Source organism: Heterodontus francisci, chromosome 4 (genome assembly GCF_036365525.1).
Source record: "Heterodontus francisci isolate sHetFra1 chromosome 4, sHetFra1.hap1, whole genome shotgun sequence".
Classification (NCBI taxonomy): Eukaryota; Metazoa; Chordata; class Chondrichthyes; order Heterodontiformes; family Heterodontidae; genus Heterodontus; species Heterodontus francisci.
Genome location: NC_090374.1, coordinates 45,530,394 through 45,550,383, shown reverse-complemented (window position 1 = coordinate 45,550,383; position 19,990 = coordinate 45,530,394). Strand labels below are relative to the sequence as shown.

General features: G+C 44.0%; 1 protein-coding gene across 1 annotated transcript in view; it reads left to right on the top strand.

Annotated features, from left to right (window-relative positions):
• LOC137368661 (thrombospondin-4-like) overlaps positions 1–9,789 on the top strand; it is a 212,459-nt gene extending 202,670 nt beyond the window's left edge. The window contains exons 21-22 of the mRNA XM_068028804.1: positions 5,281–5,420; positions 9,550–9,789. Of these exons, the coding sequence (XP_067884905.1) occupies positions 5,281–5,420; positions 9,550–9,596 (187 nt within the window). The 3' untranslated portion in view covers positions 9,597–9,789. The remainder of the gene's footprint in view (positions 1–5,280; positions 5,421–9,549) is intronic.
• The last annotated feature ends 10,201 nt before the right edge of the window (positions 9,790–19,990 follow it).

The window sequence follows — 19,990 nt, the reverse complement described above, 5'->3', positions numbered from 1 at the left end:
TCACTGAGAGTGTGTGCCAGCTATTTCTCCTTCCCTACGTGCATTATTTTACACTTGTCTGAATCAAACCTCATCTGCAGTGTTCTGCCTTTCAGAGGTAAGTTCTATAAATATTTCAACAAATATTTGAAAGAACCAAACTGGGAAACAAGTAAAGTTCAAATACAAATGTGCTTAAATTCCAGCTCGTTGCTGTAATAGAATGTCATATTAAAATGCTCTTTTCCACTGAATGAATCATTCAAAACTTTCACAAAGCAGTTGTTAATATTTGTGCAGGCCACACATACAGGTGTACACCCTGATTTTTATTTGCATTGATTTCACTGGATATAAAAATGGGGAGGGATTTTAAATAGGTTACTGACTCGCTATCACTGGTTTACCCTATTGCATAAAATCAGGATCTACCCCAACTGTTTACTGTTGGCTGAAGCTAATTCATATAATGAGGGAACCTCCCTGGGGTTTAAATCTTGACCTGCAGCAGGATGTTTTCCAGGCAATGTTATTTACAAATGAAGAATGCTTGTTGAACTGCAGTCAGACAGCTCTCACAGCAAGAATAAGCCACTTCCTGGGAACACACAGAACACACCAGACGTTTCACACTCCAACAAAATGTGCTGTGACATCACTAACAACTTCAGGTTTACTTTAAGATTGAATACTTCATACGGACATGTGGGCCTGGATTTTCAAAAGTGGGGGCGGGGTCAGGGACCCGACCCCCGGATAATTTCTGGGTCCTGACTCTGCATCTCAGCTGTGTTGCCAATGCGACGCAATCTTCAAATGGTAATGCCCTAATGGGCAGGAGGCGGGAGCTGCCAGCCTGGTGCCAGAGGTAAAGGCAAGCAGTAGCCATGATGTAGGCTGCCGCTGCTTTGCCGAGGACGGCAGGCAGCTCCTCAGAGGGCCAGCAGAATCAGCAGGTGAGGCAGCGGTTCCAGAACAAAAGAAAAAGTCCTGCACTGGGCCGGGTGCCAGATCGCTGTGGACTGAAAACTTTTCTTCTTCAAACAACAAAGTCAGCCCTCTACTCACTGTGACCCTAACAGCTGTGCACTATCGTGAAAATTGCAGTGCCAACCAGACCCCCTGCCCGCCTCCTTAACCAGTGTCTGCTTAATTGGAGGTGAGCAGCTTCCCTGTTCTCTCCCTCCCCCTCCGTCCTCACTGTAAAAATTGCGGACCGTCCCAGAGATTCAGGAGACCACCTCCAGGACCGCAGTTTTTAAATCGCGTCCACACCGGCTCCCAACCATACAGCCCTTTCAAAATCTGCAATCAATGGGCAGGAAAAGACCAGTTGATCCATCAAGCCTGCACACATGCATGATAGCTGGAGCCCCCTTCCCCACTGTTGTCATGTAATAGAGGGGAGAAAACAGGGCCAATAAGGAAAAAATACTCTGGAAAATTCCTCTCTGCCCCCCCCCCACCCAAGCAATCAAAACCAGTCCAGGAGATCACATGGGCTAGTGTTATTTATAAAGACACGTCCCATCTCTATAACGCAATCATGGCCCTAGTCAGGAACTGGTCTGTTTCTGTTTTAGAGAGTCAGGTCCTTGCACACCAGCCATCTATGTATCCAGAGGCTCACCACTCTCTGGGAAAAGAAGAACCCCCCAACATCCAGTCTATACCTACTGTTACATCACTGAAACTCATGTCCCCTGGATTTCCATGCTATCCCTTTCCTTTTTGATGTCAAAACATAACCCACTTCCTCAATCATATAGATTTGGATCTCTGGCTCCTAATCTGGATCATTAATCTGTATATTGGCACAGATGGTGAACTTCTTTGCTGAATTTTGGCATCCTAAATGTTGGAAGCTCAGTCGGTAGGTGTGATATCAGTGTTTACCACAATGGGAAAGGAAACTGAGCAAGGTGTGAAATGGGCTGCTGGATTTACTATCACCTGTGTTTTGTCTGGCAATAATGGTTATTATTAGCCCTCGTGGGATTGCATTGCTGGAGAAGCACCTCAGTGGTTGCTGTCACTCCAATAACTCCGGATTAAGGATTCACTGTTGAATCCTGTCTGTCACACCCAGCTATTTCCACACCCCCCCCACCACCACCCCCACCCCCCGCCCTTCCAACTGTGCTGTGTTCATTTACCTGAACAGTACTTTTCCCACAATTTACATTGATCACTACACACATTCAATACTTTACTTCTACAAGCAGAATGCTTCAAATAAAAAATTTAAACTGCTGAAGTTCCCCAATGGCTCAGAGGCAAAAGGCCTGCTATATTAATTAGCCATTCAGACCAGATGGGCAGAGGCTCAGTGCCTGTTTCAGATGAGTTACCTCATCTCAGCTGGGAGAACAATGCGTTGAGCAATTGGCTTTAGACACGCTGGGTTATTAAAGAAAATAATCAGCCAGGGTAGCGGCTCATGATTATTATCCAGAAGCGTTTGCTGGGAAGGGAGCTTGTGGGTATTGCTCTCCACAGTCAACTAGCCTGCTGATATTCAGCAGAAAAAATATTTCTTTGATGATTGAATTCCCTCAGCTAGACCCTTTGGGAAGGAGCCATGGTAAGTAAAGGGCAGAGAATACTGTATCGTGGTACAAGCTAGGAACAGGGGAAAAGAAACCGGTTGGCCTAGCAGTTTGTTTGCCAGCTGGGCTCAGGCAGCGATCACTGCATCTGACAGGTAGGCCCCAGGCTCACCCAATATTAGGCCTCAGACACCATTTAAATGAGAAGCCCCACTGAAAGGCTTGACTTCCAGTCGGGCGGGGAGTCGCAGCCTCAGCTATGGAGCCTGCAGCTGCTATTGGGAGTGTGGAGTCCTTTCCCCCAGCTCTGGGGGGAGGTATCCAACCCTGGAGAGCGGTTTGAGGGGGTACAATTCCAGGATTAGGGAGGAGTTCGATCCTGAGAAGCAGTCTTTGTATGGGGTTTTCTAATCCAAGGCAAGAGAGTAAACTTGGGGTGGGGTGGGGGGGGGGGGCCAGGAGGAAGGGCTATACTGCCCCTCCTGGACCACAAGCAGTGCTGCAAATGCACTTAGCTCCTCCTTGAAGCTGCCCTCGCCTTCTTTGAGTTGCCAAGATTCCTGACGCCTTGGAAACCCAGTCAAACAGGATTAAACCTGCAAATCATATTAAATCAGAGGCTGCCAGCCTCATTAAAAATTTTAAATAACAAACCTGCCTCCTGGAAATGAGCTGGCTGACTGCCCCTTGTTCTGCATCTGTTAAATCCGTAAGGGGGCGGGTTGGGGTCAGATTTGACATTTTTAAAGCTGTAATGACTCACCCAACCCCCATCCCACCTGTTTTGGGGAATTAAAATTCACGCTGAGCAGTCTGAGGGTGGGTTGGGGTTGGGTGGGATGTTGAAAAATTAAAAATCTTAAACCTGACCCTAAAATGACTCCAACCCGCCCATATTTTTAGCATGTTCCCCGCCCGGAAGCAATGTTCCCTCAGAGGAACACAGGGGACCAACCACTCAGCAATCGGGAATGTGCCGTGCAGGGGACAAACATGGTGCGCACAAGCAATGTAGCACCGCAGCCTCACAGCTCTAGGGACCCGGGTTCAGTTCCGGGTACTGCCTGTGTGGAGTTTGCAAGTTCTCCCTGTGACCGCATGGGTTTCCACCGGGTGCTCCGCTTTCCTCCCACAGCCAAAGACTTGCAGGTTGATAGGTAAACTGGCCATTGTAAATTTCCCCTAGTGGTAGTAGGAGAATAGTGGGGATGTGGTAGGGAATATGGGATTAATGTAGGATTAGTATAAATGGGTGGTTGTTGGTCGGCACAGACTCCATGGGCCGAAGGGCCTGTTTCAGTGCTGTATCTCTCTATGACTCTATGACCTCCAGGTTTAACAGGGGCAGAAGGGGGCACAAGCAAACAGCCCGCTCCTAGGAGGCAGGTTTCTAAATATTAAAATGAGGCTGTGTGCCTCATATTTAACCTGTTTTATATGGATAACCCTGGCAAGATGTGTTTCCCAGGCCTCTGGAAATCTGGTGACTAAAAGGAAGCAAGGACTACTTCCTGGGAAAGCTAAGTGCCTTTATAGCAGTGCTTGTGGGCCGGGAGGAACAGGAGTGCTTCCCTCCAACTCACCACGTTTACCTTCTTACCTACCATGGGACCCCTGACACCACCCCCCTCCCCCACCATCGGACACCCTTCTACCCAAAGACCCACCCACCTCCCCCTTTCCTTGATTGGACGATCCCGTGACCGGCAATCAGAACCCCACCCACACTCCGATTCTCCCCCATCCTCCGACCCCCAGCACTCCCACTAAGGCAGCTGCTAGCTCCCTACCTGCCCTTGAAGCTGCAGACTGGCTTCCAGGCAATGTTGCCTCTAATTTCTGTTTGCTGTGCGTGGCCAGCTTGTTGCACTGTGGGTTCCCATTAAGATTAATGCCCGGTCACACATGCTCGCATCTTAAAGGGAACATTGCTTGTGCACACCATGTTTGTCCCCTGCACGGCACATTCCCGATTGCTGAGTGGTCGGTCCCCTGTGTTCCTTTGAGGGAACATTGCTTCCGGGCGGGGAACCTGTGAGTTAAAACTCTACAGCATGCAGGGAAACCCAGATCTCTGGGTTTCCTGAATAAAGCCCCTCCCTGCCCTCAATCACTAAACCCGCCCAGTCAATATCAGGTCCTATGTTTCCACTTGTGGATCCTCCAAAACAAGGGGTCGTAAATATAAGATAGTCATTAATAAATCCAGTAAGGAATTCAGGAGAAACCTCTTTACCCAGAAAGTGGTTAGAATGTGGAACTTGCTACCGTATTGAGTAGTTGAGGCGAATAGCACAGATGCATTTAAGGGGAAGCTAGATAAGCACATGAGGAAGAAAGGAATAGTAGGATATATTGATAAGGTTAGCTGAAGTAAGGTGGGTGGAGATTCTTGTAGAACAAAAACACCAGCATAGCCCAGTTGGGCCAAATGTCCTGTTTCTGTGCTGTAAAGTCTATGTAATTCTATGTAGTGACCCTCCCACCCTGCAGCTTCTAATAAGCTGCCACAAGTGTTGCCACAGTGACAAGACCACATCATTGGCCCAGGATTTCTTAAGGGTATTTTCAGCTTTTTAGTAGGTTAAAGGTTAATCCCCCACCTCTTTGACTCAGCTTTTGGTTGTCCCTCCTGTTCTCTCCTCCATGAAGTGTCCTAGCTGGGATATTTTCCTATGTTCACAGAAACGAATGCAAAGTAAATGAAAAGGCAGGTTGTTGTTGTTCATGATAGCTGGTGTGCTTTTCACAGGGCCAGGTTTTATGAAGGTTCTGATCTGGTCGCTGATTCTGGAGTTACAATAGACACCACCATGCGAGGCGGTCGACTGGGAGTCTTCTGTTTTTCCCAGGAAAACATCATCTGGTCCAATCTCAAATACCGTTGCAATGGTAAGGAACTGTTGTCCCTCGCTGTTTGTGTAAAAATAGTATCGGTGTTGGCAATTAAGAACAGATAGAAGCTGAAAATACACAGCAGGTCCATCAACATCTGAAAAGAGAAAGGACAGGTTAAGATTTCAGCATGGCCTCTCATCCGAGCTGAAAGTTAATTAAAAACCTTTACAGGACTGAGCAAAGCTAAGAGAGGAGAACAACAGGTACAGGGCTGGGTCAGGAATGCTGACTGCTGTCACAGAGAGGCTGTTATTGGACCTGATAATATAATGGAGAGTGCTCCATATTATTGCATGTCAGGATCACATTTGCAAAAACGATAATCTATGTTTTGTCTCTTCAGTATGTGCACGGTAGCCTGGTAGTTTTTGTACTGAGCTAGAATCAAATCTTAGCATGGCAAGTTGGGTAAATTGTATTCAGTGAATCTGGTAATTTGTGGGCTGCTACCTGATGAAATAATGAAGGCCAATAGATTGTTGTAAAAACACAGCTGGTTCACTGATGTCCTTCAGGGAGGGGAACCTGCCACGTTCACTCTGTCTGGCCTACATGCGGCTCCTGTCACACACTCTATGTGGTTGACTTTTAATGGCCCTTGGGCAACTGGCAAATAAATGTGACCTTACCATCATCACCCACATCCTGAGAACAAATTAAAGAATAGAGGCCACAACGTGAGCAACAGTTTGAGAAATGTACACGTAAATTGCCGACTCTCTCAGAAAGTGCGTTTGGGGTCCTGTGGAAAGAGGTGAATGAGTACCTTCCAAACCCATGACCTGTATCACCTAGAAGAACAAGGGCAGCAGATGCCTGGGAACATCACCACCTGCAAGTTCCCCTCCGAGCCACGCACCACCCTGACTTGGAACTATATCGTCGTTCCTTCACTGTCGCTGGGTCAAAATCCTGGAACTCCCTTCCTAACAGCACTGTTAGTGTACCTACCTCCCATGGACTGCAGTGGTTCAAGAAGGCAGCTCATCACCACCTTCTCAAGGGCAATTAGGGATGGGCAATAAATGCTGGCCTAGCCAGCGTCACCCACATCCCATGAACGAACACGTGTTTAGTGATAGGGTCATGTTGTAGCAAAATGCTGGAAGGTGATCTGATAACTTTGGAGCCTAGTGGAACAGAGCATGTGGATAAGGAGACCCTGCTATTATTATGAGCAGGAATAATGGATGAGTGCAGAAAATGAGAAACACACTGACTACAGCTGAGGGGAAACCTGTTTGCGCTCAATTAAATTCATTAAAATGCTTCTCTGTGACATATGTCAGTATTCCTGACTCTTCCTTTTGACTCGTTATACTCTGCTGTCAAGGGACTTGTTTATTATCTCCCATTTTCCGGTTTTGGTCAAGGAATTACTCCCAAAATGTTAATCTCTTTTTCCTCTATTTAGACGCTGATGGACTTCCAACTTTTTATGTTTTTATGTTTTTATTTGCAGTTTATTTCATTTTGAATGGGTATAATTTATTTTTAATTTATCAGGCTGAAGATACATATTTTGAGAAACACAAATGTTCAATTTGATGAAATTGACCTTTTGTTGGATCAGTATCAATATTCAGATGCTCTTGTAGCAAATATCAATTTTAACTAACACGGCAGACATTAAATTTCCTAGTTTGTTAACAATGTGGGAAGAAACTCTAACAAAATACAAAATAACATAATAAATCAGGCACCGTATCTCATATAATTCAATGCAAAAACATGGCAATGATATCAGGAGTGGAGAGGGAATGGAATGCCAAATTACAAACCTTTAAGAACTATTGAGAGGAGCAGAAAGCAATGGGGCTTTCTCTCGTGATTTAAAAATGCAGTGTCTCCAAATAGCCACGTATTCTCTGGTGCTTCTGAGGAACTGAGGGCAGGGCCAGAATGTTGGCTAGGACACGGTTACAATGGGTCTGTGCCCCCTTAAAACGGTGTTGACACTCATGCCTGAAGTAGGGATGGGTACTTTATGCACTCCACCCAAGTAGACAAGATTGGTAGGATGATGTTTTCTGCCCAAATTCCTGTCCCCAACATAATATACACCTACATGAAGCATTCTTGCCTGTATCTCATCCAAATGGGGCTAGCAGTAACATAAAAGGCCAGTTTGCTGTGGTAGCTGAGCTTGGAGCAGATTGATTTAATTGGGAACCAGCCACTTAAAAAATGTTTTAAGTCTTTGGTTGGGCACACCCGGTCTTCAGTGCTGTGGCATGGCTCCATAAGCAGTTTCTCTTGCCCCAACCTAAGTGGGCACCCTACTTATACTGCAAATGATGGAGACACTCACCCAGTGACTACAGGACTTCAAACAGGGTGTGGGGCATAAATAGTCAGTGAGCAGAAGTCTTAACCCGCCATTGGCACTCACAGATTTTTAGGGCCTATATTAGTATCTAGATCTCTCCAAAGCATTCTATGTTGCCGTGGTTAAACTCCCATTGAAATGAGAGGCAACAGTAAAAGAAAAATCTTTCAATTATATAGCGACCCTCACATCCTCGGGACCTCTCAAAGCACTGCATAGCCAAGGAATTACTTTAGCACTATAGTCATTATTGTTTTGTAGACCAGTACAGTAACTGTCTTACACACAGCAAAATCTCACCACCAGCAATAGGATCAATGAATAATTAGTTAATATATTTTACAGTGGCATTGGCTGAGGGATAAATGTTGGCCAGGTCATAAGGAAAATTACTTAATTGAGCTAGCTCGATGGAGCTGGATTGATGTAAATAAACTCAGGACTGAATTTTATGAACATGCCGCATCGTGGCGGCGCACTCAGATCTCGGCAGTCTTCAGGCGCGGATGTGCCGTCGCTGAGCCCCAGCGATATTTCACGCGGGGGCTCATTTAAATGGAGGGACCAGAGCAACTGCCTCCAATGATGTAGAGGGGGCAGCCACTACGTCCCCGGCAACGGCGTCCGCCACCACTGTGCAGATGCCGCTGCCATTTTTAAAGGGCTTCAAGCCCATAGAAGAAATGTTAAATTTTAAAGGGAATGATGTGTTAAAATTTAAACTGCACATTACATAACATCAGCACGCTCCTCACCCACACCCCCAAGGAATAATCGAGTCATTAATAGCCCATTCCCCCCAAAAAACTTTGATTCAGATCACGACCTTTCCCCGCCGACCTTCAATCACTTTTCCCTCAACCCCTTCCCACCATCCCCCCCCCCCTACCAATCCAAAGAGTTTTCCCTCACCCCCGCAGCCCTGACCTAAAATGCAGTAGGGACTTCTCGGGGCGGGCGTTGTGACGGGCCTCTCCCGGAAGAGTTTTCCAAGCCCCCCCACCACGATCCCCAACGCCGGAGGGCTCATAAAATTCAGCCCTCTATTTCAGTTTAAAGTACCTCAGGCTGATCTCCCCAGACACCTCTCTCCTTTGGAAGTAAATCAAATATTGAATAGAGCATCGTAGGTATAAATTCAAATCTTAATAGAAGTAGGCTCACCACCACTTTCTCAAGAGCAACTAAGGATGGGCAATAAATGCTGGTCTTCCTAGTGAAAGCCATATCACGAGAATGAATTTTTAAAAATCTAATTCCTGGCTCCAAATACTGCTAAAAAGCAAGCCATCCAGATTAAAATGCTTTTGTGCAAATAGTAATTGTGAGTGGTTCTAAAGTGTCTTCATATTGATGCCAAGGACAACATCAACTTGGGTCTAGGAGGGTGTCAATGTGCCTATAATATACACAGTTCAGAATACGTGGCAGAGGATTTTGCCTAGGAGAAAACTATTGACATTGGCCTTGTTTTAAAGAATGTAGCGTTTCCCATTGAGATTATTATTACAGATCGCTTGATTTTAAGTATTAATATGATCATTTATATCTATTTGCTGTTTATATTCATTACCCATTTGCAGTAAATTCCCACAAAGCACTTAACTAGTGTCAGAATAATCAGAGCACACCACATGTGCCAAGTTTCTGGCACTCCTGCCAATGCACCACATCAATTTCCAAAGCCACTGGAATATCAAATACCCTGGAACCTGGTTCTGAAGAGATCCTAAGCGCCTGACGTATAGCTTCTTTTGTGTGCATTTGTTTAACAGTCAGCAACTTTCTTTTCAGACACAGTCCCTGAAGATTTCCAGGAGTTTCGGGCACAGCAGTTGTAGCCAATTCTTTGTAAATGGAAAGACTGTAGCGGAGAAATCCATGTGGGGCTAGTCCTGAATATGCGGGGGATAAAACAGCTGTGAAAGAAAGAAATGTGTTTAACAGTAATGCAAACAAAGTCTATGTCGCAGAGTTGTCTCTGAGGCAGCCAGGTTGGACACTTATATTAAAAATCTCAATAAAACATTTTAAGAAGCTATGTTTAATCACATTGCTCTGATTCTTTTTCTTTAGTTTAAGACTATAGCAGGAACTTGGTAATAACTTTCAAAAATTTTAATTAAATCAACGATTAATGGCATTTTTATTTATTGTTATGATGTTGCAAAGCAGTTTTTGCTCCATAATATGTGACCCTGTATAAAATGTCTGTTTTTAAAAAATTATTATTTCTCTTAGGATGTGAGTGACACTGATGAGGTTGGATTTACTGCCCATTCCTATTATATCTGCACTCTTGGAAATGGCACAGGTCTGCTGCTGGCAGAAGTAAGATAAAACGCCACCTTAAATCTAAAGAAAACTCTACCGAGCTGGAATTGTCCAGTTCAATTCCATGTCCTAATAACTTGTTGGGCTTAGTCAGGATGGAGGCATTTCAGTTGGTCTCAGAATTCCCAGGATAGGGAGGAGAAAAAATAGCCAAAATTCCAACTCTTGGTCCCTAAGAATAGCAGCTACATGCAAAAGTATGGCAAAGACTTGCATTCAGAATGTTAAATATTGCCCTAGTGGCTCAGTTGCTAAATATATGTTCCTGGGAAGGCTGAACCAATCAGGTCAACTATTGGCCTGTGCTGTGTTGAGTTGGCTGATGTAATGGATGTTTTAACTCCACCCTGCTCCACAGTACTTCTGATGCCAGCTAATTGCCATGATCAAACCCCTCCTTAATTTCTCGCTCCCTGCCTCCCCTGCCTGCGCACCCACCCCCCCCCCCCACCCCACCACACCACTCCCACACAAACAGTGGGACCTACCAAAGTGTCACTGGCAAGCAGCCCTAAATTCAAACCTGCTAGCAGCTAGCCCAGAGTATTTAGATGAGGTCTGAGGAGTCACAGTTTTGGGCTGGCCACATGCTTCTCAGATCGGGAGTGCGCCATTCACACAGCACCAGGTCTGGGCCCATAGCAGGCCCAGGCTAATTGCTACCCTAAAAAGCTGGTATCCGTAAAAGTGACCATGAAGCTGCCAAATTGTTGTAAAATCACACTGGTTCACTGATGTCCTTTAGGTCTGGCCAAGATGTGATTCCTGTTCCTCACCAATGTGGTTAACTCTGAACTGCCCTCTAAGTGGTCTATTCAGTTGTATCAAACTGCTCAAGAAGGCAGTGGACCACCTCAGGGCAACTAGGGATGGGTATTAAATATCAGCCTTGCCAGGAATGTCAACATCCTGAGATTAATTATTTAAAAAATGTTACAGTTATGCATTACCCAATTGAATAACAAAATTAGTGACTGTTCTATCAGTAAACCTAATGGATAATATAAAATTCTATCTGACATTGTATGAAGTTTCTTTTTGGGATCCACAAGCAGTCATTTTGATATTCATAGAATGATTAAAATGGTTGCATTCAGCCTGTCAAACCCTCTACAAGAACAATTAAGCAATTTTTAAACATAAAATTCAACACTGTTCTAGAAGGACAAGACAGCATCATACACAATTGTTACATTTGTATTGTATGCTTATTGTATGTTTAAAGCAGAGATTGATAGATTTCTAAATACCAATGACATAAAGGGATATGAAGGTAGTGTGGGAAAAAGGCATTGAAGTGGGTGATCATCTGTGGTCATATTGAATGGCGGGGCAGACTCGATGGGCTGAATGGCCAACTCCTGCTCCTATGTTCCTAGGCTTAAGCAATACAAAACAGAACATGGCTTTAGCTTAAAGCAACTGTGCAACAAACCTTGTCAACCTGCAATGAAAAAACTAAAATAAACAACTGTAACCAGAACCTGAGATATAACATCCAATGTCAATGTGAAAAAATGCTGTGGGTTTGATATTGTGGGTAATTATAAGGTGTGAGGGGCATATTTCCTTTTTACTCAACTAAAGAGTTAATTGCTGCCATAATGAAAACAAACTCTCCTGACCTAAGGAAGAATATATTTGCCTGAGAGGGGGTTCAACAAAGGAGCACCAGATTGATTCCTAGGTTGAGAAGGCTATCCTATGAGAAGAGATTGAAGAGATTGGGCCTACACCCTTTCGAGTTTAGAAGAATGAGAGGTGATCTCAGTGAAACATATAATATTCTTAAAAGCTTTTGCAGGATAGACACCAAGAGGCTGTTTTCCTCTGGCTGGAGAGTCTAAAACTAGGGGTCATGCTCTCAGGATAAGGAGTCAACCATTTAGGAAATGCTGAGAAGGAATTTCTTCACTCAAAGGGTCGTGAATCTTTGCAATTCTTTACCCCAGAAGTCTATGGATGCTGAGTCGTTGAGTATATTCAAGACTGAGATTGTAGTGGAATGTAATCTTAGTCCCTTTTTAACACTATCCCAGATTAGTCATACTTCTCAGATGATCACTCTCAATTTAAGGTTGAAAAAGACAGAACCCAAAGACACTTGAATGAATTTGAAGGACTAATCTAACTCTCCCAAAAGGAAATGAAGCAGCTGAAAGTATTATCATCCTATGGATAGGCTTTTTAACAAGTTTCAGCCAAATTATAATAACCCGGATAGTATGAGGGTCCAGGAATCTCTCCTCAGTAATGTACCTCCCCAGCAAAGTATGTATGGAGACTGGTCCATATGTTAGTGATGAAGAAGACAATGTGAGACAATATAATTTCTAAATTATGTAAAGGTTTATTAAAGAACCAAACATGCAATTCACAGTTGGTGAGACAGTCAATCGCAACGTTAGCAGATCGAGGAAAAGAAAGAATGTACAATCTTATTTCTAGTAGAGAATTCAATTTTTAACTCCAAATATTGTTACAGTAAAATATTTAAGAATATCCATTAATTATTAGAGTATTATTTACCTTAAATCCCCGAGTAAAAGACTACAGAGTTAGCGAGATACCTCTGTCCTAGTTAAGGGGAGAATTAACATCACTTCACTCCAATAGTCGTACCTTTACTGTGAGAGACATTGGAGCATGTCCAACAAATCTAAAATTCCAATGCATGCTTCCAATATTGGTAGTTTTCCAAGTATCATAACTAATTTGTGTTACCTCCACTGTAAGTTCGTCCCCCTTTATTTCTCAAATAAGGCTGTATAATTGTTAATTTCTAGGTAAGGTCCAACCTCTTTGATTCCCAGGATAGGTTGTATAATTATTAATTTCTAGGTAAGGTTTGGGCCTCTTTGATTTCTAAAAAAACCAAGCTGCGAGCCTGTAATGGTCTATTTTTCATTAGTCATTTAACGGTGTTTAAAGATTATAATCCAATTTTTGGGTTTGGTTAGCTTTGTCAAAAATTCAGTTGACTATGGTTTAGGCCTATCAGCATAAAACCATCTCACACAGTGGTAGCTTTTGTAACAGTTTGCAAAAAAAAAATTCCCCGTGTGGTGAGGTTTGTGACATTAGGGAGCGAATAATCCCTCTTCTCAGAAGCTGCCTTTATGGTTCTAAGGTGAGGCAAACTTTATCAATGAGGCTCATGTCCATTTAGTATTATAGAGATGAATTTTTTTATCCTTTTAGGAAGATGAACCCTTTTTAAATTTTTTAATCCCTCATTCATAGGAAAATAACTCTTTTAAGCTTATAAACCCTCCTTATAGCTGGATTCCTTCACAAGATCGATAGATTTTTGGGCACTCAGAGAATCAAGGGATAGGGGGATAGGTCGGGAAAAATACAGCAATGATCTCATTGAATGGTGGAGCAGTCCCGAGGGGCTGTATGACCTACTGCCCATGCTCCTTTTTTCTTATGTTCTCAAACCCAAGTTAAGATGGCAGGTACATACAGTTTTACCACTGAAGTGCCCATGTTAGCTGAATCCATTAATGATAACAGGAAAAAAATGGTCAATTAGAAAAGTATAGGCTAATAAATGAAAGGCAGATATGTTAAAGACAAATTGTGTTTCACCAATTTGATTGAGTTCTTCGATGAAGTAACAGAGAGGATTGATAAGGGTAATGCGTTTGACTAAGTACCACATATTAGACTTAGCAAAATTAAAGGGACAGTGGCAGTATAGCTATGAAATTGGTTAAGGAGCAAAAAACTGAGTAGTTAACGATTGTGTAAAAGACTGGAGAGAAGACTTAATGGCAAAAATGGGGAGAAATCGGGAACGGGGTACTGAATTAGACGATCAGCCATGATCTTTTTTGAATGGTGGAGCAGGCCCAAAGGGTCGAATGGCCTACTCCTGCTCCTATTTTCTATGTTTCTATGGAAGTATACAGTGGGGTTGAAACAATAATAAAGTTAATTGCCAGTGATAATACTGTCTTTAGTTTTCACATATTTGTTGTGAAAAGGATAAGGATTATCCTAATACCTCATTTTATACCTCATCACTGAATGAAAATCCACAGTTTTTCAGAGGACTATCCAGGTTTAAGTTTCACGTTAGTCATTTTAGGGACTTATTGGGCTGCATTTTCCCCGCCCTGTTGAAATAGGGTTGGAGGTGGCGGGGGAGGCTGGGAAAATATGGGGGAACCATGTCGGGACAGCTCCCTAACACATTCCTCCCTCCCTACTTTCCCAGGGATGGGCTGGGAAGAGGGTTAGCTGCCCATTCCATGGAGGTGAGTAGCCAATTAGTCCAAGTAAAGCCCCGCTTAGGGGCCAATTTGTGATGGGGTGCTGGCATCTTCCCGCCATTGGAGCAACCCTAGGCCATGTCCTGTGGTCGCCAGCTCAATTGAGGCAGCATCCCGGCAGCAGGCCCAGCAACCATTTGAGCTGCAGTCTCACGTCACTACACCTACTACACCTGGTGAGGCTCCCAACGTGACATTGCTGTGGACCCACTGATTGGGCATGCAGCCTGCGGAACCTGTCTGCCATCCTTAGTAACATGGTCAATTAGGAAGCCACCTCCTGGAAGACTGAGTTGGCGGGACACTGATGACGTGACTGGGCTTGGGATCCCAATATGGGCTTGACGTTGGGTTACCGACTGAAAAATCCAGCCCATTGTAACAACAGCTGATTAAGAATTAAACAATCCTGCTACTGTGGATTATTGAAGAGTAAACTTAATTTTAGTTTAATTTCATTTTTGAAATGTGGGCATTGCTGGTAAAGCCAGCATTTTATTGCCCATCCCTAATTGCCCTTGAGAAGCCGTTCATGTTCTTAAAGGGCCGAATGGCCTCCTTCTGTGCCGTATGTGACTCTGTGGTTTGACATAACTGAGTGGCTTGCTAGTCCACTTAAGCAAATGCCTCAGCTTCATTCCCTTATTCACCCACCTCATTGAATTTTGAGATTGTCACAATGCTTCGTCCATCGCATTTGCCTCCACGCCCACTTCTATGGCCAGGAGTCTTGCCCTTGCTTACCAATCTCTAGTCTTCTTCCTTCCCCTGGAGCCCTCATTCTGACCTCTTATCCCCTCTAGATCTTTTCATTGAGAACTGCTGGCATGAGATCAGCAGTCTCAATTCCTTGCTTCCCTCCCTCACTCTAACCTATCTCCTTCTGAACTTGTAACACTCTGTTCTCTCAGGTCCAACCCTGACATCATCATCAAACCTACCGACAAGGGTAGTGCCCCCATTTGGTTTCATTTTTCTTCGCTGGTTTGGTATTTTCTCTCTTGTTTCTCTCATTTCCTTTTCTTTGCTTTCAAACAGCAGCTGTTCAGGATCCTGCCTCGAGACACATCTTTTGTTTCTTTACTTGTGTCATTACCACTTCCTTTGGCTTTGCAGAATAAAACCTTTTATCATTTAATCTCTCCTGCCCTCCACCCTATCACAGACTTCTCGTTTGTTTTTCTTACCCCCCTCCCCACCCCCCAACCGCACTTTCACTTGCTCAAAACTTTTCACAGTTCTGATGAAAGGTCAAAGGCCTGAAATCTTGGTTGGATTTTATGGGGGCGGCAGAGAGAACCTGTTTCGAAGGTCAACGGGACACGGGGCCGCATCTTATTGGTGGCAGCCAATTAGGTTGCTGCCACTGGTCTGCCTGCCCCCAAGAGCTGCTGGTCAATCAGAGGGCCAGCAGTTCAGCAGCACAACTGCTAGCAGTGGCCACTGCTAAGGCTGCACCCTCAGGATGAGACAACGGGGCCAGTCAGACAGGTCCTGGTATGGTGAGGAGGGAGTTGCTCAGGGCAGGTGGCACCATTGCTTCGGGGATGGCCATTGCCACTGGGGAGGGGGGGCTTCTGTGGGCCAAAGAGTACCCGAAAAGGAGGGTCCCCCATTCTCGGAGCCCACTGGGAGGCTGCCAGGGTTTACCTGGTGGTCTGCCCATGTGGGGGAGGGCCCCCAAGTGCTGGTAAAATTCCAGTGGAGGTGGGAAAAGGCCCTTAATTGACCACTTAACTGGATCAATTGGGCTCTGGGCCTGGGGGGTGGGGGCATCTGCCACCTTTCCCGCCACTGGCAATGAGGCATGGCGGCGGGAAGCCAACAGGCACACCACCCGCCGTCTTCTCGTGTCATTTTGCCAGCCTTCCCGCCGGCCAGCCTGTCTCCAAAGGGCTGGTAAAATCCAGCCATAACTCTGCTTCTCTCTCCACAGATGCTGCCAGACCTCCTGAGCATTTCCAGCACTTTCTGTTTTTATTCCACTTAAGAGGGCAATTGAATTAACTACATTACTGTCAAACTGGAGTTTCATATGTACTAGTGCGGTTAAGGACAACAGCAATGAACCAATTATGTTTTTATGACAATCCCACAGGTTCACGGTCACTTTTATTGGGATCAGCATTCCATTTTTAATAACACTGAATTCAAATTCACAAACTGTCTTGCTGGGATTTGAACTCACATTGGATTATTCGTTCAGTAACAATAACTCCTATACTAAAATACCTTAACTGGCTCAATTAACATACGTATTGAAGACGGAGGGGTGTATTGTATTTTTTAACCTATGTAGAACTTAGAAATAAATCACCAAACATATCCGACAGTGGTTTGTAGGCATGTGAATAGACAATGAATTCTGGGAAACATAGCTTTTCTGTAATATTGTAAAGGCAAACAAACATAAGCCAACTCTTAGACTTTTTGGGACAAGACAGGCTTGTGTCTTAGAGATTTCCTCGGTGAAGTATTTTTTAATGTTTACTATTCTGCTCACTAAGCTTTTCTCCATAAATGGCACTGTGACAAGTAACAAATCTCTCAAGAAACCCTTATGAATTTTGCAGACAGGAAGCTTAATGATACCTTTTTACAGGCTATCCCTATTTAAAACAGATTCCTTCCAGCTGTCATGCCAAACCTTGTGAGAGAAGCTGCTGTGGCCAACAAAACCAGAGTTACTGGGAAAAGAGAAGGGTGAGGAAGGAATCTGCGCAGGACTATGAAATACAGAGAGGGCACCATTTGCCACAAAGACAAGCAACAATACTACTTTTTTCCCAAGTCCTGTATTATGAGGCCATCTAGAAGCCTAAGCAAACAGCACTGCCTATGTGTCTTGGGAGTGTTTTCCACAAATCTTTGTCCCTCCTTTCCTGAAAGGCTCAGCCTCTGATACCAAGCACCAGTGCCCATTCTTATGTAAGCAAAGACAACAGGCTTTTCAATCATTTTAGAGCTTCATACCAAATCTTATCTTGTTCTCACTTACATAGGTGTACTTTATAGTCAGTGATAACAAGTTATTAGGAAATCATAGATGACGGGTATTTAATGGACATTGTATATATAGTTTTCAGAAGGCATGTGATTGGAGTTTAGTTATAAAAATTAAGGCAGGCAACATCAAAAGGTATGTATCTTTATGGATACAGTTCTGGATAAGGGACAGGGTTTAAACTTTTCATATTGGCAGGATATAGTTAGTGGTGTACCCCACAAACCTATGTTGGAACCTCTTTTAATTTTCATTTATATAATTTGGCAAGGAAAAAATTAAAATTCATCGATGAGAACAAATTAGCAAACTGTGAGAGTAATTGCAAGAATAAACAGATAGGTTAGGTGATTAAGCAGATGCAATTTAATGTAGTAAAATGTGATGCAGTGTACTTTTGGGAAAAAATAGCAAAAAGGTATATGTTAAACAGTAATTGTATGGAGAAACAGTGATCGAGGGAGATAGGTGATAATTTCTTCAAAGATGGCAGGGTAGATAGGAAAAGGCAGAAAAAGTAACGAGGACTCTGGATTTTATACATAGAAGCAAGGAAATGATGCTGAATTGATTAGGCCACAGTTGGAATATTGCATGCAGTTCTGGAGAGCTGCAGAATCTGGAGAAAGAATTCAAAAAACAATTAAAGAAGACCAAGAGGAGCTATGAAATTAAATTATCAAGGAACATGAAACAAATAGTAAAATATGTTACAGGCACATAATTTTAAAAAAGGAAAGTCAGGATGGGAATAGGGTCACTTAATGATGGGGACAGGATAATATCACAGACAAGAAAAGAGAAATGGCAGAAATATTAAATAATTACTGTGCTTCAGAATTTACCAGGAAGATGGATCATGTGTACGTCATCAGATGATAGATTAGAAATGAGATAACTGTTTTTAAAATAAAACAACAACTTTTATTTATATAGCATCTTTAACATAATAAAACATTCCAAGGCACTTCACAGCAGCATTATAAAACAAAGTATGACACTGAGCCACAAAAGGAGATATTAGGGTCAGATGGACGAAAAGGTTGATCAAAGAGTTAGGTTTTAAGGAATGTCTTAAAGGAGGATAGTGAGGTACTGAGGCGGAAAGGTGTAGGGAGGTTATTCCAGAGCTTAGGGCTCAGGCAACTGAAGGGTTAGCCACCAATGGTGGAGTGATTAAGATCGGGGATGCTCAAGAGGCCAGAATTAGAGGGGTGCAGGTATCTCAGAGAGTTGTGGGACTGGAGGAGATTACCAAGATAGGGAGGGGTAAGGCGATGGAGGGATTTGAAAACAAGGATGAGAATTTTGAAATCAACACATTGCTTGACTGGAAGCCAATGTAGGTCAGCGAACACAGGGGTGGTAGGTGAATGGGAGTTGGTGTGAGTTAAGACACAGGATTACTGCAAATGTATGCAGGGTAGGATGTGGGAGACCAGCCAGGCATGCATTGCAATAGTCAAGACTGGAGGTAAATGAATTGGTGGATATTTTTTTCCAGGGATGGATACAGAAGCGGTAGGGTTGGGGTGCGGAAGGGGATGTGGGTGGAGACTGATACAAGGAAATGATCAGAGATGGCTTTATCTGTAATTAATACGATGGGACTAGCAAGACCATATGAGATTGCAAGGTCAAGGGGGTGGCTTTGAATATGAGTTGGGGAGTTTACATGCAGGGAGAGATTTAGGCAGACAAGAGGGCAGTGAATGAACTTAGAGGAGAGAGAACATGAATTGAGATGGAGATTGAAATCACCAAGGATGAGAAGTTGTTCAGTGCAGAGACTGAGGGAGGAAAGCAGATAACATTTAAAAGTGATAACATTTTTTCACTCTTGGGAGAGCAGTAGAGAATGAGAATTTTGAAAGATAGATGAGAGGGGTTGAATAAGGTGAGATTCTTGAAGGAGAAAGTGCCAGAGGAGTAGGGGATCAGGCCAAGGCATGGCCTGGTGATAAGAGCCTCACTGCTACTGCAACGGTCTTGGCAGGGAAAGTGGTGGAAGATGAAGTCAGGCAGGGAGGCTTCATTAAGGGGCAAGGTGCCATCAGCAGCGAGAGCACTCTGTTCTGTTCTGTTCTGTGGACCTGCTTGACCAGCAAAAATTGAAGTGTGACGTCACAGGAGAGCTGGTAAGTGATTGGTGGGTATTTCTTTCTTCCATTTGAGCGGCAGGAGCAGTGAGAGCGCGAGCCAGGGGGCAGCCCTGTTCTATGTTCACCCCTCAGCTAGGTTTCCGTTAAGGCCATGAATTCGAATCAAGCACCTGCAATAAGTTCATGGATGACAAAGGCAAGTGAACAGGTGTTCTGGAGGGAGATACGTAGACAGATGGTGAAAGCTGATCTGCTGGCAGCGTCGACAGGGTCAGCAATGGGAGGGATGAGTTGGACCGGAAGAAGATTGGCAAGATTAGCTCCCAGTGGGCACACTCAGTGGGAAGGACAATGAGAGAGTGGGATGGGGCAATTGGGGTTGATGCTCATGTTGAGACAGTGCTGAATGCTTCGATGAGTCTGTCAGAGGATGCCAAGAGAGGCACAAAGGGAAGCAGGAGTCAAGCCTGGGACAGCAGCAAGAGAGCAGGAAGGTTGAAAAGTACTGAAGGGTC